This window comes from Mustela nivalis (genome assembly GCF_964662115.1).
Source record: "Mustela nivalis genome assembly, chromosome: 9".
In the NCBI taxonomy this organism is placed as follows: Eukaryota; Metazoa; Chordata; class Mammalia; order Carnivora; family Mustelidae; genus Mustela; species Mustela nivalis.
This window is the reverse complement of record NC_139028.1, coordinates 78,347,269-78,373,042: the sequence shown is the minus strand read 5'-3', so window position 1 is coordinate 78,373,042 and position 25,774 is coordinate 78,347,269. Positions and strand designations below refer to the sequence as shown.

Genomic DNA, 25,774 nt, shown 5'->3' with positions numbered 1-25,774 from the left:
CAGGCCCTCCCACACAGCCCTCTCTCAGCAGCCACTGGCCAATGATTCCTACCCACCCCCATGGGAAGGCTCACGTTCGAACTTTCCACAGTCTTCTCCAGCTCTGAGAGCCTTTGGTCCTGAGTTTGGAAATGTAGTAATAATAATTTACATTCACTGAGTGTTTAATAGGTAGGACATTGTCCTAAGGCCTTTAAAATGTATACAAATTTATAAGAACTCTTGGGGCACCCTGGGTGGTTCAGTCAGTTAAGCATCTGCTTTTGGCTCAGGTCAGAATCCTGGGGTCCTGGGATCTTGCTGCTCAGTGGGAAGTCTGCTTCTGCCTCTCCCCCGACTCATTCTCTCTCTGCCCCAAAATAAATAAATAAATAAAATATTTTTTAAAAAAATAAAATTTATAAGAACTCTGAGAGTTAGGTACTGTCATTATCCTCATTTTACGGATGGAGAAACAGAGACCTGCAGAAAGTGTGCGCTTTTTCCATGATCAATGTACCTAGTGTGATAGGGCTGGGATTCAAACCTGGTCTGGTGCCAGAGCCAGAACCCTTTCTCTCTACTTTGGACAAGTTACTCCTGTTTCTGTGCTTCAGTTTCCTCTAGGGAAATATCCTTCCTTCTAGAGTCATTGGATTAAATGAATTAATACATATGCTTCAGACTGCCTGGCATGTAGTAAGGGACAGACAAATGTTAGCTATTATACAAATTGTTATTATGGCTCAGCATATTCTCTGCTATATGAGAAACCCAAAGGATCCTATGTCTACAAACTGAGTTTTTAAGTGAATGTCGTAAATTAAGCCAAAGGAATGAATCTCTAAGGGCATAATATTTGACAGCTAATAAAAGAGATATGAAATGGAGGTGTCCTGGGAGCTTTCTAACTGCTGTGTTCATCAGGAAGAATTGAGGTGCTGCCACTTGAAGGCTCAATATCTGACCCTGGCCACGAGGGGAAGCCCTTCCCGTGGATGAGTGGGTTTACAGGTAGTGCAAACACGCTGATCCCTCTCTATTTCTCCACCAGACAGGGGACCAGATTGTCGAAGTCAATGGCATCGACTTCTCCAACTTGGACCACAAGGAGGTGAGATGCGGGGTCTTGGGTCGCTGGCCATTATCATGTCTACCATTCACTTCTCTTCTCCCTCGCCCTGCCACGGGGTCTGAGACCGTCTGTGTTCTCTGGAGGCCTCGACTGCTCTGGTCTGTCGGGCTTCAGCCAGCTGTCCTCTTGTTCCACCACCAGGCCGTGAACGTGCTGAAGAGTAGCCGCAGCCTGACCATCTCCATCGTAGCTGGAGCCGTAAGTCCAGAATGCCTTCATAGGGGGCACCTAACCCCTGACCTCCAGCCCCAGCCATTCAGACCCCTGATCTCAGCCACACCCTCCTGGAAAAGGCCAGAGGGTCTCCGTTCCTGAAGCTCTGACAGAGCGGAGGGAGAGATCTCTGCCCAGCCAGGAGAAGCTTGCTCAGAGACGACCAGGAACCACAGTGCCTGACACGGGGGCCACGGTGATAAGAAGACAACCTGCATCTTGGTCCCCGGGGCTGTGGCAGTGGATGCCCAGGTTCCCTTGGAGACTGAGCCGGGGGCCTCTCTTCACTTCCCCAGGGCCGGGAGTTGTTCCTGACAGACCGGGAGCGGCTGGAGGAGGCCCGGCAGCGCGAGCTGCAGCGGCAGGAGCTTCTCATGCAGAAGCGGCTGGCGATGGAGTCCAACAAGATCCTCCAGGAGCAGCAGGAGATGGAGCGACAGTGAGTGGAGTGTGGCCAGCCAGGCCTCCCCTATCCCCGCCCCACACGATGTGTCCTGGGCCACCTTCATCCTGCCTTCATCACATGGGCCCAGGGGTGATCTGTGCATCCATCCCTTGTCTCCAGACCACCAAGCTCTTCCCTTGTAGCTGAGGAGAGCCTCTGACTTCCAAAACCCAGGAGTACGGAAAATGAGGATACTACTAGCAGTAGCTAACATTTGTTGAGTATCAATTGTGGGGCTGGCATTGTATCAGGGCCAGTATTTATGTTTTACTTAATTCCCACAATAGCTCTGGAAAATATGTGGTATTAATCCATTTCACAGGTGAGGAGACTGAGTGGTCTTTTAACTCAGAGAGGTTAAGCCACTTGTGAACCAAGTCACATATGGCCAAGCTGGGTGGGATTCACGGCTGTCTGTGGTAAGAAGGCCCACTCTTCCCGGGGTTGGTTGAGATGATAGACTGAGATAATAAATGTGATGAGCAATTCACACACACACACCAAGACCTACTGTCAAAATCCAAATCCAGATACATCCTAGGAGTATAAAGAGAATTTGGGAAAGGGAGGTGGACAGGATCGTCACCTCTTCCCCATCACAAAATTAGCCTAGAGAACCAGTTCCGGAAATACCTCTACCCAATGGCCTGGCCTTGACCGGAAGCCCTGACTATATGGGGTGGGGCCCTCCTCCTGGACAACCTCGCTCCAGCCAGGCCCTGCCTGTCCTCAGTCACCATATCTAAGTGTTCGCAGGTAGACACGGAGTGTGGCCTCCTGCGATCAGCCTCCCATCCCTGGCAGCGCCGAGTCTCGACTCAGCAGTGCCAGACAAAACCACACCGGAGTCCAGGGCCCAGATTTTCTTGGACCTACTCCCCCCGCATCCAAATCTGGTCCAGGCATCCTTGGAAGGGAGCCTGGAAGAAAAATTTTAAACTTTTCTCAAATCAGGAATTAGCTACAAGAAGAGTGAACTTCTCTCGCATGGAATCCAACATGCCAATGTGAACTTGTATTTCAGAAGGAAAAAGGAAATTGCCCAGAAGGCAGCAGAGGAGAATGAAAGATACCGGAAGGAGATGGAACAGTGAGTGCCCGGGTCCATGTGTCTGCACACACCTGTCTGTGTCAGAATTGTGGCTGGCCAGAGGCCACCTCCAGGCCTAGTTTGCCTGGCCCTCTTGTCCCCTGGTGGATCCTCCTTTATATGTAGCCATTCCATAGATCTAGGAAAGCCTGTCATGTTGGGGTAACTAGAACACGGTCCTATAATCCCCAGGCTGGCGTTCCCACTCGCTGTAGAATACGAGGACCAGGGCCTGTGTTTTCTTCACCGCAGCCGGAGCCGCACAGCCTCTCCCCAGGCTGTGTAGGGTTTCCTGATAGGCAGACGGGGAGCCTGCGAAAGTCCTGACCCCAGTCACAGGCATGGGGATCTTATTTCAGGATTATAGAAGACGAGGAAAAGTTCAAGAAGCAGTGGGAAGAAGACTGGGGTTCAAAGGAACAGCTGCTCTCACCTAAAACCATCACCGCCGAAGCGCACCCAGTACCCCTTCGCAAGCCTAAATGTATGTATCACATGCTGGGGGAGGGGCTTCCTTCTGGGGCCCGGGGTTTGCGGAGTCTCTAGACAGAGATGCAGATCTTCCTCCATTTACCAACGCCTCCCCAGGTGAGGAGCCCATGGCTCCCTGGGCTGCATTTTCTTCATGAAGGGGCAGCCGCGTGCCAGGGCCCTGGGGTGGGAGAGATCTCTCTGTCCCATTGTCCCCGGGGACCAGGCTCTCCCCCATGACAGAGACTCAGGCAGGTGGACTTCTCCCCATGCCCTGGGGCTGCTGACCAGGGAGCGGAGAGCTGTGGCAAAAGCGAGCAGCTCATGGGATCATCACCTCAGTTTGCTGGGGGACATGTTGACATCCTACCTGGTTGTGAGTCAGAGATGGGTGCAACAGCAGCCAGAAAGAGGGGAAGCGCTCATGTTGGAGAGGACACTGGGGATCTAAGGCTGATGGGTAACTGTGGGGAGAGCTTACCTAAATTAGGCGCCCCTGCCACCTGCATCCCCGTGTGTGCGCTAGGGTCACCCCCCTTCAAGGATGAAGCTGGGGAGAGGACTGAGACCACTCTTAGGCCTACACTGTGGCCATCCTGGGGCTCAGCTCCCTCCACCCTTTGCACCTCCTTTCTTCATTGGTCCTGGGTTCTTACCTCCAATTTCAGGGCGGGCCTCCACCACCTGCTCCCTGGTCCTCCTCTCAACCCCAGCTGCCAGGATGTCTCTTCATAGGGCAGCTCACACCTCCAGGGCAAAGTGGGGACGCACGCTCCATGCTGCTCCAGTGGGCTGATGGTAGGAAGCCAGGCCAAGGTGGCTTGGGTGCCATAGCATCCACGAGTCCAGAATTCCATACTGAGCTTTACTCTCACTTTACGTGACAAAGGGCCAGTTCTACTGCAGCTGATTATGCTCAGCTGACCTGGGAACCTCTAGAGATGGGGTGAACCTGTACCTAAGAGCCAAGATTCCTCATCTCTGCTGTATCGCAACCATTCAGGATCTTGTGATGGGGTCTGGACAACTCTGGCCCCAACTTTGGAGCCTACCTGAGCCCTAGAGGGACATCATCTTGCCAACACAGTCAACGAAGAGGTTGGGCAGGGCATCTGGATGGTTCCATTTCACCCCTCCCTGGTGCAGGTCAGACATCTGCTAGCACATTCCTTTCTGGCTGTAGGGCAGGGTGTCATCTCCCGCTCCTCTCTGAAGAACAAAGCAAGCTCTCATCAGCCTCCCCTCACGACAGTTGGTATTAGTCAAGGATGTGGCCAGAGCTAAATTCCTGGTGAATAATCTGTTTTAGTCAGGGAGCTAATTTGCTCTTATGAGTGAAACAGGAGCTTCAGAAGGAGAGAAATTGATTTTAATTGCTTCTCGTGAAAGTAATCCCAGTCAATTTAGTACCTTTCTAGAAATTGGGTCTTGGCTTCGGAGCAAACACACCCTCTCAGGAACTATAAAAAATAAAAACCCTTTCTCTAGCTATTTATTTATTTAGTGCTCCTAAGCCAAATCAATCTTCTTGAATAAAAGGAGGAAGAATTCCCTTTGCTTGAAGGTATAAATGTCTTCTAAGCACGGGATTGATGTCCCGAGCCTGCCCGCCTGTGCTGGGCAGCTGCTGCTTCCATCCAACTCTATATGCACCAGCAATTCCATCTCATTTGGGAATGTCGGGAAATGCAGGAAGGCCTCCAAGCCAGCTCAGCTCCTGCCTCTCTCCCCATCCCTGGGAGGCCAGAACTGTCCCTGTTACCCTGGGCCAGCAGGGACCAGGCCTCCGCTGCCTCCTCCTGGGCCACTCTTCAGCCTTGAGGCCCTGTTAGCCAATAGGTTATACCTGACTTGGGGGTTTGTGCCTGGGAAAGGTGGACCATACATTTTTGAACAGACAGGAAAGAGTGGGGAGCATCTCTTGCCTGGAAAAGGAAGCTGCTCATCGTAATTATGTCAGTGGGACCGGCTGCTCCTCTCGCCAACCCCTGTTCCAGGAGTATGGCCTGCCTCCCCATGGCTGACCCAGCAGAGCCCCAACATTCTGCTGAGCTGGGACAGATTGTCAAGAGACCCCCAGAAGAGCTTTCTTTAGCCCCAGCAAGAGAGAGGGGGATTATTAAGGATCCCAGAGTTGGAAGCACCCTTGGGAGATAAAGAGGTTTAAATAAGATTATTACTAGGCTTTTCTCTCCATCCAGGACCCCAACCATTAGCCTCCACCCCCAACAGACCCCATGGTTTAGAAGTTCAGGTTTTTTCTATCACACCATTAATGAATCATTTGTTTTCCTATTGTTTTATTAAGTAGTCATTCTTGTTCGTAAGAAAGCATCAATGTTCCACTGTTGAGTGAACATAAACTGGGCCAAAAGCAAAGGAACTTAACTTAGAGCCTTTTCGTAGATGAATGGGCAAGTTCTTCTAATTAAGATTTGAAATATTAATAAGCAGCTCACAAAAGACTCATACACTCCCTTCCACAGTCCTAGGGAGGCCAAAGTCCAGGTTGGAAGTCCCTGGAATGGATGATCTGCTATTCTCCATGCGATGTCAAAATTCATGTCTTAATAACCACACGTCTCCCCTTTACTCTTTGGCATTTCCTCGCCTACTCTGCCCACATAGCTCTGACATCCTCTGGGGATGCAGAGTTCCCAGGTGGTGAGAAGCAGCCAGGAGGACCTGTTCTTCCATTGTAAGCCCTTGGCACCAAACGTGTTTAATAGTCAGATATTCCCATCCTCCGTCCCTCACTTCCCAAGTGTCAGCGGAATGCTCTGCAAAAAGGTTTCTCACTTGGCTATCAGATCAGAGGCCCCTGTCATTACCCTATTTTGCAGACAGGAAAACTAAAGCTACTGAGGTTGAAAACACTCCATGCACCATCCCAGAGCAAAGCAGTTTGGTCTGGGCCTCTGAGCCCCGTTTCTGCCCCTCACATCATTGTTTCTGGAGAGGAGGGTGTCGTAGGTCATCAGGCTCCTGGGAACCACCTCTGGCCTCTTAGGTCTCCCAAGCCCTTCTCGGTTCACCAGTTTCCTCCTCTCTTCCCGGGTAGCTGATCAGGGAGTGGAGCCCGAGCTTGAGCCAGCAGAAGACCTGGATGGAGGCACAGAGGAGCAGGGAGAGCAGGTTTGCCGCCCCCGCTTCGCTCCCTGGCCTTGCTGCTCTGCTTGCCCTGCCCGCCGCCTCCTGCTAGCCCTATAGACACCCAGCCCTAAGGAGCTGGTGGGGACCACGGGTGGGTGCAAAGCTCCTGCAAGGCCAGCTCAGTCCAAGAACGGCATGCAAGACCCGAGGACAGGACTGGTGACTGGGCTGGAACGTCCGCTGGTGCACACCAGAACACCAGAAAGAGGGGTTCAGATATCTAAGTACTGCCTAAGCCCAGGTCCTTCCTTTGCTGCTCTGGCCTCTCCCTCAGGACTCCCTAGATATCCCCAAGATCCAGCAAGTAAGGGGTTAAGGCTTGATCCAGCAGAAGGCTTTCCAGATCCTGTTCTAGAACTCCAGCTGGTCAGGGTGGGTAATTATTTCAGGGATCCCTGCTGGCCCAGGGAGCTTGAGGTTCAAGGTTTTTCCCTGTCCTGCTGTTGCCTGGGAGAGCAAGCATCCGGTGCCCTGGTGATCTGGCTTTTCTGGGGGTGGATGCCCCTGAGCTGCCTTTCCCAGAGGCGGCCCCGGTCTTTGCCTTCTCTCTCAGCATCAACGGTGGAGCACGTGGGCTGCACCATGAGACAAGGCAGTGTTGTTCCGTGTGACAGAAGTTCTAGGCAGAGCCCCAGGCTCGCCTTTGTCTCGAGCCATTCCTTGGCGGGAGGGACGAGCCGTCAGGAGCGGCCCCGTTCTCTTTCAGCAAGGCTCTGTGTTCGCACACTGCAGCTGTGATTTGGGCAAGCTCGTCCCGCCACAAGGGCTGTCTCTGGTTTTCTGGCACTAACTTCTGAAGCCAGTGTCCCGGGGAGAAGCAGGTTGGCGGGGCCCTAGGGAATCAGGGCCCATCTCGGGCCAGCGTGGGGCCTGCTTGGTGACCCAGGTGAGGCCGGGTGATTCAGCTTGAGGGGCAGTTCTGCTGCTGTTGGGTCTGCTTGAGATCCCGACCCTGGGCTGCTGCCCGGAGATGACCTAGCCAAGCAGAACCGCGGCTCATCTCTTTGTTCTCTGTGTTCTCCTAGCCTTTGGGTGGTTTTATCGTTACGATGGCAAATTCCCGACCATCCGCAAGGTAGGACGCGAGGTTGGGTGCTGTGCCGTTTGCCACTGGGTTTGCTGTGGGGTTTGGCCTTTCCAAGCCTTGTTTTTTGTTTTTTGTTTTTCCTGTGAACTCTAACCTGTGTGAGCTTGACCGTTCGCTTGGAGGGCTGACCCTGTCCATGTGTCCCTATCAGGCTGACATCAAATGCCAAGGGGTGTCACAAAAGCATTGGGGGGGGAGGGGGGTAGATTCGGGGAGTGAGACCCACCCGAGTACCATCTGGCACCGCCTGGGGCAGCATCAGCCCCAGGAGGCACAGGGCAGGGGTAGGGCCACAGCAGGAAGCTTCTAGTTTGTTCCTCTGCCAATGAGAAACAGAGGCCAAGACCAGAAGCCCCAGGCAGACAGTGGCAGATCAGGTTGGGTATACACAGCACAGGTTACCAGGTTATTGGCTGCCAGTCAGGGAGCCGCCGCGTCGTTGAGATGAGCCACACCAATCCTGGAAGCATCCACATGTGCCAGAATAATGCATTTTTCTGGTCCCTGGGCCTTGAATTTTCTCTCTAAATCTTATTACCGCATCTCCAGGCCCCATAAAACTCTCATCCTTTTTCTCCCTAAATCACTTTGACATTTGATTATGAAACTGCTGCTCTTAATGTCTGTAGATTGGATATTTGAGATGACTCGGCATTTGGAAGTCAGGCATCAGCATAAATCTGGGTGAACTCATTTAGGCCTTAGCACTCGACCAGGTCTTTCTCAAGGCATGTCGTTTTCCCCGGAAACCAGAGCGGGGAAAGCTGGATGACCTTGATGATATGTAGCTTCTCCCTGCCTGTAAAATGGGAATACTTAATGTTCAGGAAACTTCTCCCCCCTTCCTCCAACACAATGCTGTTGAAATAATAGATGGCAATATTATTCCTGACAGAAGTTGACATCTTTACCTAGGAACACAAATCATGACCCATATGACATTGAATCAACCCAGGACAGAGTACCAGGGGCATTCCTTTCCACGTTGCCGTGGTCTCAGGAAGGACCCAGTCTCAGAAGACCATCTTTTTCATCCTACAGCCTGACTCTTAGGCTTAGGATGTCTCATTGGGTTGGATTTCTAATTCTTCTCTGTGCACTGTCTCTATTAGAACTGACCTAGAGAAGACGGTGCACACGCGCACACACATATACATGCCCACGGACAGGATTTTACTGGAAAAAATAATTAAAAGGAGATGGATAGGTAAAATCCTTTCCAGGTACAAATAACCAGCCAAATGTAAGAGAATGAACATTTCCTCCACATACACACCTCCCGCAGGAAATCAAATCACTTGGAAATTGCTATTAGTAGAGGAGACCCATTTTCCTCTCTTCATTAATTCAGTATACCTGAACAGCTGGTATTTTTGTTTTCATTTCATTTCTAAAAGCGAGAAAGCTTGCTTCCAGGTAGAAGCCAGAGTATTTCCACCCCCCCCCCAATCTGCCTTCCAGAAGGATTATTTGCCATGAATTTAACTCACAGCTAAAAGGACAACAGAATCACATCCCTCGTGTTGGCTCTGAAAATCCTTTGTCACTTTCTCAAGAGCCCGTGACACGCCTTGTGTCCCAGCAGCTAGAACACCAAGTCCCCAGGTAATACACGTGGCTATCTACAGCCATGATCGTCAATGCATAAAATTGCCCTGATCTGAGAAGATAAAGATCCCATGTCTTATTCCTAACCTGGCAGTAAGTCCCTCTAGCGTTCAAGGTCCCCAGGCCAATTCTGCATCAGTGCCTGAAGGACCCATGGTTCTAAGGTTTTCACTAGAACTCCTGAGTAAATCATGCAAACCAGCCCTACTTGCGGGAGCCCACTGTCCCGCAGGGGAAGTGGATTCCCATGCCACTGAGTAACCTGCATACTGGGCGCTGGTACGAGGTCAGTAGACAATGCTATGGGACAGTTGAACCTCCTGCATCAGGAAACAGGTGCTGCTTTCTTGGAAATGGGTCAGAAACTGTCACATCTGCCTGCCCCATCCAGGAGCCCTGGCTCTAAAATCTTGGTACTAATAGCTTTTTTGGATGTTGTTGTTGGGGGAGGGGTGTTTTATTTTGTTTTGTTTTGTTTAATCAACAGAATGGCCATTCCTATCACGGTGGTCCCTGTGGGAAGTCATGCCCTTATTCTAGCAGCTGCCCTTAGGCAGAATGTTCTTGGCTCCTCTCGGGGGAATTATTATCCAATCTATGATATGATGGCAGCGTTCACCTATCACCTGAGCCAAGAGTCTATTGAACATGGTAGGCAAGGAACCAGGCAGGACGCTGAAGCAATGAGAATCATTTTCTCAAGCAGTTCATAGAATTACCTGGGGGTGGACCTCTATCCCCAAGATGGAGGACCACCTCCAAAGCATATTACGTGTGCATGGAATTGGGGGTTGTCTTTAGGAGGGGAGGCAGGCTGACTCAGTCAGATGTCCATAAATATACCCTGAGCCTCTCTAGCTGTGGACAAAGTTTTATGGCCGGTGCTGAGAAACTCAGTTCCTCGTTCCAGGCCTTCGATGCTGGGATGATTCAGGAATTCTGAGAGAAGACCCCCGGAAGGCTTGTTGGGCATGGGGGTGAGCTCCGTGAACAGGCAGATTTCTTCCTCCCCACAGAAATACCCCAGAATGCTGACACTCTCTGCTATCCCCTCTCCTGAGTGCAAACTCTGTCCTCTGTGCTGTGTGTGATGGGGCTGGTGCTTCCTCCGGCCGTGCCCCCAGGGGCTGCCAGCTCACGCAGGCACAGGAGAAACTGTGTAGGATCTAGAAGTCTCCGATGCAGGTTCTCGCACCACCACTGACTAGATGTTTGACACTGGTCAAGGGGCTTCACCTCTCTGGGCCCTGGCTCCCTCATCAAGAGAGTGGCGGTAATCCCTACATATGAGATAATCAACATAAATCCATAAATAAATGTTAATTTTCTTCCTTCCTTACCCCTTGGCTTCCTTGCAACCTCATAGGAGAAGCAGCCAGGAAACCAGGTTTTATGAGTCCAATTCCAGCAGGAAAAATAAGGAGTCTATTTGCTTTACATCTCCTATCCCAAATCCTCTTGAATTGTACAATCAGTATAAAGCAGTTAGGGCATCCTCTTCCTCACCCTCCTTTCCCAGTCCTGTAGTTTCTGGCTAATCCTCAGTTCAGGGGCCTAGTTTAGAGGCCTCCACAGGATTAAATGATCTGCAGCTTAAGCATCAGAGCAAAATCTGTTGTCCCTGGCTCTCAGTTCCCAGGTCTGAGGCTGGCTGCCACCTCTTAAAGCTTAGGACAGAGGATCTCTGCAAATGAGTCTTGCCAGCTCTCCCAGATTTTCTATAGACTCTCCCAGGATGCATCTCTGTTGCCTAACCATGAGACACATTTCTCTCCAGATGATGGAGAAGGCATGTGCCCAGATACTAGGACATAAATACAATGTATTTTATTTATATCATGCTCTCATGTTTCTAAAGCTTCTTTGTAGACGTTATTTTATTGGCTCTGATGGCAAGCCTGTGGGACAGGTATTTCTTCTGTATTGGAGATGAGGTGAATCGGGCCCAGAGAGGTTAAAAAACTTAGCCAGGGTCACACAGCTAGCTAGTGAACGAGCAAGCCAGTTCTTCTGGCTGACACAGGGCCAGCAGTTTGCCTGCCCTAAACATGAGGTCCAGTGCCCAGGGCAGAGGGGCACAGCTGGGGGGTGGGCCCAGCACAGGTTGATTTTGTGGTGTTGTCTGTGAACTGAGCACCCTGTTTGCCGTGCTGTGCCAGCTTCGACACGACCATGTAACCCTTGTCATGTAAACACTGCCATGTCTGCTCAGAAAGGAAAGGATAAGAAGAAAGCCAAGTATGACAGCCTGCAGGAGTTGAGAAAGAATAAGAAGGAACTAGAGTTTGAGCAAAAACTTTACAAAGAGAAAGAGGAAATGCTGGAAAAGGAAAAACAACTGAAGATCAACCGTCTGGCCCAGGAGGTATGTGTCCTACTCAGAGGCCGGGTGAGCGTCCCAAAGGTCAGTCTCATTGTTCCCCGCTAAACTCCCAGGGAACCAGCTGGAGTTGTTTTCCCCAAGTGGAGTCCAGGGATGGAAGGGGCCCTGCCCTTCTGCTCAGTCTGGAACGTGGGTTCATCCCACCTACGCAGGATCATGGAGACTAACTTCTGGCTTAGATATATGTTTAGAACAGAGACTGGACTCCTTGCTCAAGCATGGGTCTGAGTCTAGCCTCTCTGCCCAGATGTCACACAGATGGCTAGAGACTTGAGTCTGTCTCCTCCATCCCAGCCCCACCAGAGTATGACCCCAAGGCTAGGCCTGTCCAGCCTGGGTGCAGCTATGAGATCTCTCTCCCTACGTAGGGTATGACCCCAAGGCTAACCTCTCTGCCTAGATTGTAGAACTAAAGTTAGCCTTCCATCCACCTATCATCAGGTCCAAGTCAGTTCGGAACCCCTACCCAGATTATGAGTCCAAGACCAGATTTCCCCAACTTGGCTTGGCTCTGACAGTACGGTTCTGAAGCTAAACCCCCTTTGTGCAGATGTGGTGGCTAAAGCTATTCTCCAATGAGTGTGAGGCTGCTTCCATCAACATAGGATATATCCAGGGGCTCCTGGGTGGCTCAGTCGATTAAGTGTCTGCCTTTGGCTCAGGTCATGATCCTGGAGCCATGGGATCAAACCCCAAGTTGGGTTCCTGCTCAGTGGGGAGTCTGCTTCTCCCTCTGCCCCGCCCCTCCATTTGTGCATGCCCATTCATGCTCTCTCACTCTTTCTTTCAAATAAATAAAATTTAAAAAAAAAATGGGCTGTATCTGAGGGCAGACCTTTTCAGCCTGGAAATATATCTAAGGCTGTCCCCTTTAAGACATGACAAAAGCAATCATCCAGCATGAATAATTCCTACTTCCTAGGTAGGAGTTGGGTGACCCTAACTCCCTAGCTATTGGAGATGTTATTCGTTCTGTTTCTCTTTAATACTTCCATGAATCAGAACGCCAAGCTGATTAGATTACAAACCAGAGTAATCCTGGAAAATGTGAAGTGCATTAGGTCTGGCATTAGGAATGAATAAGCTACAAAATTAAAAATAAAATCGAACTTGGACTTATGAGGCCAAGGCAGGCTGGAGGGGTGGAAAAAGAGCAAAGTAATTTTTAGAATGTGCTTGGAACTTTAAAAAGGGCCATTCTTGGAGAATCAGATGAACTTTAGAGTTCCTGGGGACCCTGGGAGCCTAATCCCAGCTAGTTCCCCACAGTGCATGAGGCCCTCCTCTGAATTAGCCTACAAGTGCCACTCAGCCACCTGATTCTTCAGCACCCTCTCCCTCGTCATTTCTGCTTCTTCTGGGGCCAGCCGAGACAAGCTGGGGTCTTCGTCTGGAAGAGTGGACACACCCAACAGTAGTTTCTAAGGAAGTGCTTTCTGCTACTAACTTGAGCGTGCCACCCACGTGTGACTCAGTGTGCTCTTTGTCCTCTCCTTTTCGCACTGTCCTTGGGTCCTAGGTGTCTGAGACCGAGCGGGAAGACCTTGAGGAATCGGAAAAGATTCAGTATTGGGTGGAAAGGCTCTGTCAGACGCGCCTTGAGCAGATTTCCTCTGCTGATAATGAGATTTCGGAGGTAACCGAGCCCTTCTTTCCACAGACGCCCTCCTGCTGCCTTCAGAATGACCCACTCTGGGGACAGCGGGAGGCAGGATAGCCACTGGCAAACCTCAGCGTCAGGGCCACCCTTACCAGCCCACTCTGCCTTGGTCTCTTGAGGAGGGGGACAGATCTGTATATCTCGGCTCCTCTCCAGAGTGACCACTAAGTCCTAGCTCATCTGAGATGGTCTCCGCTAGAAGTGTTGTCCTGTAGTCTTTGCTAAGAGTGCCCCTCACTATCAAGTCTGTTCCAGTTTAGATGATAACCGTATGATTACCTCACTTATCACCCACATGTGGCATAACTTGTCCCGCATTTGGATACTCCCTCCTAGCCTTGACGTGGGCTCACCTGAGCACCTAGGTGACAGAGAAGTGATACCCCCATGATTCTGGCTTGTGGGCGGTGGGGTCTCCAACAGCGAAAGAAACAGAAAAGCATTATACTCAATGTATTGTGAAGTGGAGCCTTAGTCAGACGATTATAGAATTTCCTTGCAACCCCCCAGATGACCACGGGGCCACCACCTCCCCCGCCTTCTGTGTCTCCCCTGGTCCCACCCCTGAGACGTTTCGCAGGCGGGCTGCACCTCCACACCACTGACCTGGATGACATCCCCTTGGACATGTTCTACTATCCCCCCAAGACTCCCTCCGCCTTACCTGTGATGCCCCACCCTCCACCCTCCACCCCATCCCCCAAGGTCCCTGCACCCCCAGTCCTTCCGTCATCAGGCCACGTGTGTGCCTCATCTTCACCCTGGGTGCAACGCACTCCACCCCCCATTCCCATCCCTCCCCCACCATCTGTTCCCACCCAAGACCTGACTCCTACCCGCCCGCTACCCTCGGCACTGGAAGAGGCACTGGGCAACCACCCCTTCCGTGCTGGGGACACAGGAAATCCCACAGAGGACTGGGAGGCAAAGAACCACAGTGGGAAGCCCACTAGCTCCCCTGTTCCTGAACGGAGCTTCCCACCCACCCCAAAGGTACCGTCCCTGTTCTGCATGCTGTGCTGGAAAGCAGAAAGAGTGGGTAGGGCTGCTGTGTTTCCCCCATCCTCCACTGCTCTCGTGAGTGGAGACTGGAAGAAACATCACTCCAGCCCATTTTCCAGGAATGAGCTCCCAATCTGCACGTTGTGGTCTCCCTGCATGTGTGTGGTTTCTACTGATTTTGAAGTACTATCCTGCATGGTGAATTGCCTGGGATTCTTGGGATGAGCCACTGCGTATCCATGTCTGTTGGTTCCTCTTTGTTCCTCTTGGCTAGTATGGGCTGGTAACATTCTGTACGGTACTTGCAAGCCTGTGTTACTGAATAGCCAGAGCTCTGTGTCACAGCCAGTCACTTCTGGATATAAGCTCAGACAACTGGGAATATGGGAAAAGGATCCCCAGGTTGACAGGGGAAAAAGAGGGAAGGCAAAGCGGTGAAGCAGTATTAAGCTGTGTAAATGAAGTTATGGCTCTGTCTGGTGCAGGGTTTGGACATTACAGCATTTTCTATGGAGTTAGCCAATTCCGCTGGCTTAGAGTATAATACCCAGAAGTTTCTGGCCAACTTCCAGCTATAGAAACAATGAAGACAAAGAGTTCCTAGAAATCTCCAAATTTACTATAAAAAGACTAGGGTTGTTTTGTTTTGTTTTTCCTCCCCCTCGGATGTCAGGAGGCTGAACAGTGATCTTTCTCAAAAAGACATATTTCTTAAAATTGTTCTTAATCCAAAGACAATTTTGGAAGAGGCAATCCCCAAGGAAGATATGGAGCTTTGATCCCATGAGGGGACAAATAAAATATTCCTCTGTTGCAGTGGCCGTGGGAGGCCAGGCTTGAGTCAAAGCTAAAGCAGCTCATATCAGCTACGGGTAGGAGGTTTGAGAGAGGGCAGTCAGTAGAACCTGATCAGCTGTTTTTATTAATCTTCTCTGCATGGATTTGAGGCCCAGTATGAAGAAAAGAATAATAAGCATTTCAGAGCATTAGGGAGAGCTTGGGGGAAGGTGGGAATAAAGAAATTGCCAGGTGCCCACTAGGCTGAAGCTTCTGTCAGGGGACTCTCAGAGGGACTCCTTCTCAACCTCTGATGGGTCCTGAGCCTTGCAGCTCTGACAGAGACATATCTGTATGTTCCAGGGATGTCTTGTCTCAGAACCCAGCCAGGAGCGGGTTTACAGGGGGCTGAGTTAGCCTGACACAGAGGTCATATCCTTTCTGTGAGTACCCCCGTCAGGAAGGGCAGCAGCTTTTCCTTGACAAATGTGATTCCAAAGCACTGATTGAGCACCAGCCTGTATCTCTGTGTGAGGCGGGGAGAGAGGGGCAGTGCTGCAGGAGACAGCGAGTAAATTGGCACACCCGTGTTTTCCCGGACTTTGCCGTCTGCAGAATAAAAGGCTGAGCAGATAGGACTCAGCTATGAAATGGCAGGGCCGGTACTAGAGGGAGGATTCATTCTAATGGGAGCTGGAAGGAACCTCTGCAGAGTAAGGGGCTGATGAGCTGAACCTTGAAGGATGACAGTACATGGAGGTTGGGAGGAAGGGCATGGAAGGTACAGGAAATATACAGATGGTGGGGAAGAACCACCTGGGTTTGAACCCTGGCTCTACCACTAGCTGGAGGACTTTGGGCAGGCATTACTTCTCGTCTGAGCCTGGGGGTTCTCATCCGTAAAATGGGAATGCTACTGGCACCTACCTGTTATGAGGATCAAATGAGTGAATCCATTAACTCATTCAAAGTTAGTACTTAGAATGGTGGGTATGTAGTGGGGGCTCAGTAGACGTTAACCAAGATCAGTGACATGGTGACACAGTGACAGGATACAAGAAAATTCGGGTGAAGCTGCGAGCATGAGATTAGAGGTAAACTCTATAGGCTTTTTTAATTTATTTATTTATTTTTTTTTTTTTTTGGATGGAGAGAGAACACACAAGTGGGGGGAGGGGCAGAGGTAGAGGGAGAAGCAGGCTTCCCTCTGAACAAGGAGCCCAACTTCGGGCTCCATCCCAGGACCTGAAGATCATGACCTGAGCCGAAGGCAGATGCTTAACCTACTGAGCCACCCAGGCACCCCGACTCTGTAGACTTTTGAGTCAGAGTCAAGATTCAAAAGAGAGTCCAGTTTTCTCAGACTCCTCCAGGAATCACCAAGTTCCCACTGTTCGTTCCCGATCAGAGAACCGGGAAGGTTGAAAGTTCCTCCCACATAAGGAGCCTCTGAAGAACTGGACCTAAATGTCTTAAGTGACATCAAGGTCAGGGCTGTTCCTGACCTGAAGGCCAGGGGGCTACTATTTGCTTAGCTTCAGCCTCCCATGTCAGCACTTTGGCCCGTATACCCCGACCCTGCCGCAGCTGCTTCTTGTGGCATCCCCCCGAGAGGTGTCACTGACAGCACACAGTGTAGGCAACCCCACGACTGCGTCTGAACACCATCCCGGCCACCAGCAGACCTTGGGTGCTGGGAACAGTCCTGTCAGCTTGGCACGTATGCCTGTCATACCAGACCTGCCGGAAGAAGGTTTTCAGGACCATATCTACCCCCAGGTACCATCCTGTGTGCCCAGCATACTACTAAGTCCTTTATTCATTCAGCATGTTCAGTGAGCATCTACTCATATACTCATATACCAGCCACTATGCCTGGCACTGGAGAACTACTGTAAAATGGGCAACCCAGTCCCAGCCCAAACCACCTGGTAGGGACAAGAGATAAGCAAGCAGGAGACTACCGTGATATCTGGGGGGACATAGGGGAACATAGGTGCTGTGATGAGTCAGAGCAGAGAGAAGAAGCTCAAAGAGAGGTGCTCTGTGTGCAGTGGGGGAATGGAACCGTGGCCAGAAGAAATAGCCTTTAGGGAGAGAGGAGGCTAGATGGCACCCACGGCCACTGAGAGAGAGCCTGGGAAGTGTATCCTCTGTGTGACAGGGGCTGCTGGCACTCCTAAAATCAAGCCCCTGATTTCTCAGAGCCACCCAGTAGTTTCTGTGGCCTCAAAACACACTTTGGCCAATGGACCTGTCTCTCTGCTAAAGATCACACCAACCTCCAACAGGGTGAATGACCCAGGGGGCTCAGCCAGTGCATGGTGTGTATTTGCATGTGTGTCATAGTGCCATGGTTGGCCTGGGCCACCCCCACCATGCCCTCATAGGGGTTTCTCTTACACTAACCCTTGTAGACATTTTGCCCAAGCCCACAGCCTCCACGAGGCCCTGGCGTGTCCACTATCTCCAAGCCCGTCATGGTCCACCAGGAGCCCAACTTCATCTACAGGCCAGCTGTGAAATCCGAGGTCCTGGTAAGCCCCTTGGGACCCCTCCAGGGCATCTCCAGAGGAGCAGATAAGGGCTGTCTCCTCTGGCTTCCACTGCCTCTGGATGGAGAATGAGGTGGGGTACAAGCTCACATTACGAGCCAGCTTCTGACTTCTTGACCAAGAGATGAATCCATGCGGGTACCAAACAGGCTGGAGCTCCCTCTAGAAGTAAGAATGGTAACAGCTCAGGCTTACCCTTTGCCCAGCATGTGTCAGGATACTGAGGCTTAGAGGGGGTATATCGGTTGCCCAGGGCAGAGCCAGATCAGACTCCAGAGCTCAAGCTCTTACCTCCACTGCCATCTTGCTAAACCTCCAGTGAGTCCATTGGCCCTGGCCTCGGCCTCTAAGTCCTGGCGAGGCACGACAGGGAACATCTCAGATGGGGGACCGTCCAAAGAGGAGCCACTCACACTCTCCATCTCGCCTCTGGCTCCATCTCAACTCTCGCTCCTCTGGACTGGGAGTGTGAGGTGTGGTCCTGGGGGAGCAGTAAGGTCTGCCCACCCCCAGTCGCCTACGGCTGAGCGACTCACGCGGAACCCCATGTCCCCGGAGAGGGGTGCCAGTCTCAGACTGGCCTCGCACCCCCGGTGGGAAGAGAGTCATGCCAGAATTTTTCTTCCCCTTTCAAGGAAACCCTATCCAAATGTCAGGGCAGGACAGCTCAGATACTTATTTTGAGCTTTTGCTGTCCCGTCAGCTCCCCAAAGAGCAAAGTTCACGCCCCTGTGATAAGCCCTGCGGAGGCCTGCGTGCCCGTCCTCCGCCTGGTGACAAAGGGCGTGTCTGCTGACTAGAACCAAGGAGCTGCTGTACCTGGGGGTGTCGGGCCGGCCCCCGACATGAATCAGGCCGCCTCTACTTGGAGCGGGAAGTTGGCAGGGCAGCCCCAGGCTGGCAGGCCCGGGGTCTGGCACCAGAGGGCAGACGAGGCCTATCGGTAACATCCAGAGTGGAACTTTTTTTTTTTCCTTCTGGCAGCCACAGGAGATGTTGAAGAGGATGGTGGTTTACCAGACAGCGTTCAGACAAGTAAAGCGATCCCCGCTGTGTGTCTGTAGACCTCCCCGCCACCCCTGTTCCTCCCGCTCCAACTTCTCTCTCTCTCTGGGAGTGCCAGCTGGCTCTGAGGTGATCCGCCAGAACCTCAGGCCCGAGCCATGTCCCTGTTCCCTGCAGCCAGGAGTGGGGAAGGGTCTCGAATCAGGAGGGGACCCCAGCCTTATTAGACCCTGTGCCCCAGCTGAGAAAGCAGCAGGAACCCTGGGGGCTCTGCTCTTTGGCTACTGTTTGTCCAAAGAGGAGCAGGAGAGAGGGTCACAGAGGCCACGCTGGGCCCTCGCTCCAGCCCTGGGAGAGAAGGTGCCTCCCTGCCCCTTCCCTGGTCTTGTCCCCTCAAGACGGCTCTCCCTGGCACTAAACCGGTCAGGGAGGAAGTGGCAGTCCAGGTCCTCTACCTGTCCGGGGTGCTTCTGGGTTCAACAAGGCTGTGGATGTCCTTCCTGGTCTGTGCGTGGTATGAGGCAAGCAGCCACTCACTTTCCCACCTCCTGGGGGCTTGTGTTCACAGTGCCAGCCATCTGATGGGCTGTCTCGCCACCACTTGTGGAAGAGATCCCCAGATAGAGAAAGATCTTGCAGCCAACCTCACCTCTCCCCCACCACCAGACTACAGGTGTCAGCCTCACATGGGAGTTTGCGAAGGAGGCTGCTCCCAACCCAGGACTGGGGAGTGACAGGCGACAGCTAACCCCGGGCCAAGTGCCGTGTCTGAATACTTAAGGCATAGAAACTTACGTAATCTTTACAGCAACCCTAGGAGGTAAGTAGATGAGAAACTGAAGCAGAGAGGTTAGGAAATGTGCCCATGAAGTCACAGCTGTTGTCAGACCCTAGATTTGCATCCAAGAGGTCGGGCTCCTACTCACTCCACCATCTGCACTGGCAAAACACTGTGATCACAAGGTAGACATTTCAGGCCTCGTTTAGGGCACAGACAGTCCTCCAAGGGGGAGAGGCTGAAAGGGAGGAGCCCAAAGACCCAGACTAGAAGTTGAACTCTTGCTCTACTACCCACTGGCTGGCTGACCTTGGGGGGATGAATGTCACCTTTCTGGGCTTCAGTTTCTCCATCTGTTGGGTGTAGGGTTGGGCTCCCTCTTCAAGGGCTGACCAGCTGTAGTGGCTTATATGTGCGTGATTTAAATTCGCACAAGACACAAACCCTTGCAGTCATGCCCATTCTAAGAGCAGATTCTCACAGGGAGGGAGAAGGAGAAACGCACAGCCAGCACTGTCCAGTTTCCTAGAAATAGCCAGAAGTCATCAGGGCCCTCCGTGAAAGAGCTTGACTCCATATCCTGCTTCCTGACCTCTCCGGCACATGGATTTGCTGCCTCCCTTCCTCTGTCTGCTGCCCTGATGCCCAGAGACTCACCTGGGAGTGGCCTCTGAGTGGTGTCAACTTCCAAACTCCCAGGCCTTGTGGGGCTGAGTCTGGGTGACAAAGCCTAGATGAAGAGGGAGGGCAGATTGATGCCGAGGAAGCCACCTGCCAATGTTTGGCCCTCATCTTGTGCCCAGAGCTTTGTTGCTGCCTGCTGGGCAAAGAGAGACAGTGGCCTCCTCTTGATGTTGACCGCGGGCCTCATGGGACACCTGGTGTGACCCAGGGAACTGTGGTGGGGATGGCACCATTTGGTCCAGCAGGGACCTTCCTGGGCCTCTTCCACAGGGCCCCTCCTCTGCTCCTGCCTGCCCGTGGGGACTAACAGAGGCTTTGCTACCTAGGACTTGGCATGCCTGGCCCCCGAGTCTGAGGACCCCCGGCTCCTGCTCTCTGGCGGGGGATTCCCAAGGAAGGGAATGTGTGCTGACTCTGCCCCCATCTTCCTTCTTACCAACTTGTTTCTACATCTTGGGGACATTGTTTCCACAGCCCTCACTAAGCCACGTTCTCTGAGACAAGTCCTCTCCTTCATCCTCTCCTGGCTGACGTTCTGGGAGGCCTCTTACATCCTAAATAAACATCACATTAAGAACAGTGCTAGGCACCAGGAGAGCACAGACACTCCTCTTCCTCTTGAAGCCTGACATCCCTTTGCATGGCCCACCACCCTGCACCAGTGTCCTCTTGTGTTTGCAGTCCCCAGGGAGTCCCGCCTCTTCAGCAGTGTTGTCCTTCTTTGGGGTCAGAGCACTGGGTGAAGAACGGGCCTTCACGCCCAGAGCCTGAACCTATCCTCGAAGGAGCACTTGGAGGAAATCAGGGAGGACCTAAAGGACCTGAGGCTGTGGGCAGCCTTCAGCAAGGCCGACGGGGGCTGCTCAGACCACCTGGACATCACCAGGGGCGCCTGCCAGTCACACTCGGCCACCCCATGGCAGCAATGCCGGGTCCAGGGCTGGACTCCTCCACAGGCTCGCATAGCTTCTGGCTTTCACCAGGCAGGGGTGCTCTGCCTACTGGGACTTCCAGCTTCCTTCCTGCATCTTCATCTGGGCCCCATCTGGCCCCCCCACTCTCTCCTCTACATCTGATCCATTTGCATCTTCTTCCTCTGCCCTAAGCTTGCTTCCTGCAATGACCCTCAGGAAAATCTCCTCTGTGGCCCTAACACCCACTCTTTGCTTCCAGGATTTCCGGAAATATGAGGAAGGCTTTGACCCCTACTCCATGGTGAGCCAGAATGCTCCTCCCCCTGGGGAGTCATCCCAGGAATGTGGGTGAGGGTTACAATGTGCTCCCTCAGGCCCTGGGGGTCCCAGGAGCCCCATCTGCTCTTTTCTGTGAAGGTTCCTTGCAGACAGCATTCTAGAATGACCCATAGGACTGGTGTATGTGTTGGGGGGCAGTGGGGTTGTAAGAACCGTTACACTTGCTGAGCAATGACTGTGTATCCGGGGCTGTGCGGTTTGCTGGGTTTTTATAGGGCATGGCCTCGCCCCGCCCTCCCAAAATTCTCAGGAAGAATGGATCTGGGATTTCTGGGGTTACCACTTTTGTGTGTCTGTGCAGCCCCCATGAGGTCTGGGACCCCCAGGCAAAGACCAATGGGTGTGGGGCTAGGAAGGATCCCCTTGGCCATACACTCTGTGGGACCCCCACCTTCATCCTCCAGGCAGACTCAAGGTCCCCACTGTCTGTTCCCTCTAGTTCACTCCAGAGCAGATCCTAGGGAAGGATGTCCGACTCCTGCGCATTAAGAAGGTACGTGGTCGGGGCAGGGCTGGGGAGCCCTGGGTAGCTCAGTGCGTTAAAGCCTCTGCCTTCGGCTCAAGTCATGATCTCAGAGTCCTGGGATCGAGCCCCCTGCCTCTCTGCCTACTTGTGATCTCTCTGTCAAATAAATAAAGTTTAAAAAAAAAAAAAAAAGAAGGTATGTGGGGACCTGGAGGTCGGGCAGGCCACCATCCTTCTCTGCCCCAGCCCGCTCCCATCTTGGTGTCCTGCTTCTCCTACTCTGGAGGTGACTCTTGGATGACTCCTCAGATCCCCACACTTTTCCTTCCTGCCTCAAGATGTCCCCTCCCGTGGTGGGGTCGCACACCCAGACCCCACTCAGGGTCCGTGCCCCCTTTCCTTCCTGATGGCACTGTCATTGGGTCCATGGCTTCTGTGGCCCTCTTTATAGCCCTGTCAAGAGGTTCCTGAGTACCCAGCCGTCCACAGGCTGCTGTCTGCTTGGCTCTCAAGGGCCTGTTTTTCTCCATCCAGGAGGGATCCTTAGATCTGGCCCTGGAAGGCGGTGTGGACTCCCCGATCGGGAAGGTGGTCGTCTCGGCTGTGTATGAGGGGGGAGCTGCTGAGCGACATGGTGAGTGCGGACCAGCCACAGTCCAGTGGTTGTACAGGGACCCAGGAAAGCACACGGCTTCCCATTTTGAAGTGGGCTGACTGTTGCTCAAGAATTCCCCCATCTGGATCTACCCGTCCATCTACTGAGTCCCACATGTTGCCCATGGGCATAAGATGGTGCCAGGACTACGGGCATACAGCTCACCAGACCCCACCCTGCCCTTCAGGGCTCCCCATCTAGTGGTGAAAACATGTTCAGAATTGCCAGATTCCAGCCATAACAGTGCAGGGTGCTAAGAGCTGACAGGGGACTGGAAGAATGGAGAAAAGTTGTGGGACCCTGAGGGACCCCTGACCTACTAAGGGAAAGGGGACCAATGGGAAGTCTCCCTACAAACACTATACCTGAGCTGAGCCTTAAAAGATAAGTCAATATTAGCCTCATGATGGTGGGAAAGAACTTTACAGGAAGAGGGGGCAGCACAAGTAAAGACAAGAGAGAAAGCATGCAAACCTTCCCCATCCTCATAATAATAAGGGTCGACATCTGTCAAGAGCTCTCCATGGGCTAGATGTGATTCTAAGTTCCTGCAGCTACTCTGTGTCTAAAGCGTTCACATGTATTATTAATTCATTTAATCCTCACGACAGCACCAAAAGTAGATACTATTATTACTCTCATCTTAGCTTGGGAAACCGAGGCACAGAAAGGTAAAATGCTTGTTCAAGCACCCACAGCTGGAAAGTGGTGGAGGCCAGACTGGAACCCAAGCCATTTGGTCATTTCGCTTTACTCTTGTCTAAAACCCGCTCACCTGTTCGGACAGGGGTCTGCGACTCACCATTAGTGATTTCTTCTTCCAAAACCAGAAGTCTACTCCTGGGTCTTTTGTGAAGGAATCGATGGCCTCGAAGGAGAAGCCTCGGGCCCCTCACCTTTCCAGGCCCGAGCAGGAATCCCGCGGTCAGGTCCCTTCTGGGCAGTTCTAGGCTCCAGCTGGTGGGACGGAGGGTGTGTAAGCACCTGCAGCAGGAGGGGTGATGGGAAAGTCACCTGGTTCAGTGGGTTACAAAGGCGAGTCCAGCTTGGCCACCTATGGCCTTGGTAAGCTCAAGCCTGGCTCTCACAGTCCCACTCGGAGCTGTCATTTCAGCTGGAGGGGGGTCCGCTTCGAGGCAAGTACCATGGCCTAGGGCTGCCCTTCTGGCCCACACCCTCCTCCTCTTCTGTCCTCACTTCTGGGCCAGTTGAGGGAAAGATACAAGTTTGCTCTGTCTGGCAAGAGAAGAGGACCAGAATAAATGGGTGACCTTTCCGGAGTCCTCTCCTCCGCATCCCAACCACTTGCTCCTGAGACTCCATCTGGAATTTGTACAAAAAGGAAAAGTGACCTCTCCCCAGGCCTACTGCCAGAGAAGGCTACTGTCTACAATCTGGTCCCACACTACTTTGGGCATACCAGTAGCTGTTGACATTTTCTCCAGGACCACATGTGTTTTAAGCCACTGCCACATTATCTTCAGTATCAATCACTATATTCCTATGGCCTTCATGCCTGCAAGAATTCTGGGTGATTATTTCACCATAATCCAGAGAATTTGCTGTGGACACCAGAACTAAGGAAAAGTCCTTAAAAACATTTTTTAAATCTTTTTTAAAGGTTCTTAAGTTGAAGATGTATGAGAAACTGTGCACAATCTATCATTTCTTGGAGAGCCACAATACATATTAGCATATCCAAGGCTCTGACAAGTTCTGCAGTGAGTAACTGTGCTCAGTTTATAACAAAGCTCTTCCCAAATTTATCGGACTACAGGTCATCTTATCCAGGAGGACCTTTAACATCATTTATTTATTTGAAAAATATATTGAGTTTCCATTTTGTGCTAGTATTATGGCATTTGCTGTGCATATAGTGGTCAATCAAAGAGACGTTCCCTGCTCTCGTGGAGCTGACAGTCTGGTGGGAGGGACCGTTAGTTGACAAATAGATTTATGAGTACAAACTGTGAGAATGGTCTGCAGGAAGAGACTGGGACTCTTTGAGAGAACAGAAGAGACCTGCTCGAGATTGCGTGCATGTCAGAGCAGTCTTCTCTGAGGAGGAGACATTTCACCTCAGCCCTAGAAGAAGAGAAAAAAGAGGGGGCAAGTGTCCCAGGTGAAATAGCTTATGAAGACTCCAGGGTAGGAGAGAACTTGGCCTGGTCAGGGGTCTGATGCAGACCAGCAGGCCTGGAGCGCAGACAGGGACAGCTCACAGAATTAGCTCATGTTTCTGATAACCTCATCGGTAACAGAGGTCTGCCTCCCTCTGGAATAGCAGAGGCCTGTCAAGGCGAGGGTGGCAATGGTTCATCAGTTCCTCTGAGCTCAGGTGAGGGAGTGTGGGCAGGGTGGGTAGTAAGTGCTCTGAGTAACCTGGTGGATTGTTTCCCCTTGTGCCTTCTGAGCCCATCAGAAGCCGGGAATCAGGCTCCTTCTGCAGCCCTCCAGGGACCTCCTGCCCACCCACCTCCCACCGCCTTTGCCGAGTCCGGGACCAGGCACATGTCACATATAGCCCAGGTGACCAGTCAGCTTCATCTTCTTGCAGGTGGCATTGTGAAAGGGGATGAGGTCATGGCGATCAATGGCAAGATCGTGACAGACTACACCTTGGCTGAGGCTGAAGCCACCCTGCAGAAGGCCTGGAGTCAGGGGGTAAGAGCAAACCCACTCCCTGCCTCCCTCCCCTGCCTGTCTGCCTTAAACCCTGGCCTCTGCAGCCAGAGCTTAAAGTCGGGGTGCCCCATCCCGGGGCGGGTCTCCAGGGACCAGGAAATTCTTGGGTGACATCTACATAACCCATCCAGCCAGTGGTTTCAATATGACACGATGGGATTCAGAAAAATAAATGTCAGTTCCTGACCTTGAGTTCAAAGAGCAAGTGGCACAAATACAGACTCCAGAAGACCAGGTATGACAACCCATGCAAGAAAAAACTTAAGTTCTTCTCTAAAAGCACACTGATCAAGAATCAAAAATGCTTGGGGCTACTGGAAAGTATGAATAGAAGTAGAGTGCCCAAAATGGAGGAGGGTCTGGTGGTGGTCTGATCTGTGCTCATTAGCCACTTGGATCAAGGCCAACACATAAGGTCTCCCAGGTTGTGCACTGCACAATCCGAGGGGATGCCTTCCTACAGATTACAGTGTGGATGGTGCCCTCTAATGTTGTGCAGTGCACAACCTGTGCAACTGTATGCAGGCAGCCGAGCCTGAGGTATTAAGTTCAGAGCCGAGGAAGCTGACCAGATGGGCCTGGGACCCACATGAAGGGATGTGGAGAAGAGAAGACTCACGGGTAACATGATGACTGTCTTTGATTATCTGAAGGGCTGCATTAGGGTAGAGGGAGCAGAAGTATTCTCTA

At 52.0% G+C, this 25,774-nt stretch overlaps 2 protein-coding genes across 4 annotated transcripts in view; one reads left to right on the top strand and one right to left on the bottom strand.

Moving 5' to 3' along the window:
• Positions 1–25,774, bottom strand: part of OTOG (otogelin) — a 141,560-nt gene that overhangs the window by 96,100 nt on the left and 19,686 nt on the right. Inside the window, exon 2 of the mRNA XM_082683238.1 lies at positions 23,202–23,383. Coding sequence (XP_082539364.1) covers positions 23,202–23,383 — 182 coding nt within the window. The remainder of the gene's footprint in view (positions 1–23,201; positions 23,384–25,774) is intronic.
• Positions 1–25,774, top strand: part of USH1C (USH1 protein network component harmonin) — a gene marked incomplete at its 3' end in the record, with an annotated part of 46,264 nt that overhangs the window by 16,752 nt on the left and 3,738 nt on the right. Inside the window, exons 10-24 of one of the 3 annotated variants that reach the window (XM_082683253.1) lie at positions 1,034–1,093; positions 1,256–1,312; positions 1,624–1,766; positions 2,797–2,862; positions 3,222–3,346; positions 6,395–6,468; positions 11,394–11,546; positions 13,084–13,200; positions 13,735–14,217; positions 17,421–17,540; positions 18,543–18,593; positions 21,199–21,240; positions 21,718–21,771; positions 22,279–22,378; positions 24,957–25,063. In XM_082683253.1, the coding sequence (XP_082539379.1) occupies positions 1,034–1,093; positions 1,256–1,312; positions 1,624–1,766; positions 2,797–2,862; positions 3,222–3,346; positions 6,395–6,468; positions 11,394–11,546; positions 13,084–13,200; positions 13,735–14,217; positions 17,421–17,540; positions 18,543–18,593; positions 21,199–21,240; positions 21,718–21,771; positions 22,279–22,378; positions 24,957–25,063 (1,752 nt within the window). The remainder of the gene's footprint in view (positions 1–1,033; positions 1,094–1,255; positions 1,313–1,623; positions 1,767–2,796; positions 2,863–3,221; positions 3,347–6,394; positions 6,469–11,393; positions 11,547–13,083; positions 13,201–13,734; positions 14,218–17,420; positions 17,541–18,542; positions 18,594–21,198; positions 21,241–21,717; positions 21,772–22,278; positions 22,379–24,956; positions 25,064–25,774) is intronic. The other 2 variants (XM_082683251.1, XM_082683252.1) reach the window with 2 other exon arrangements.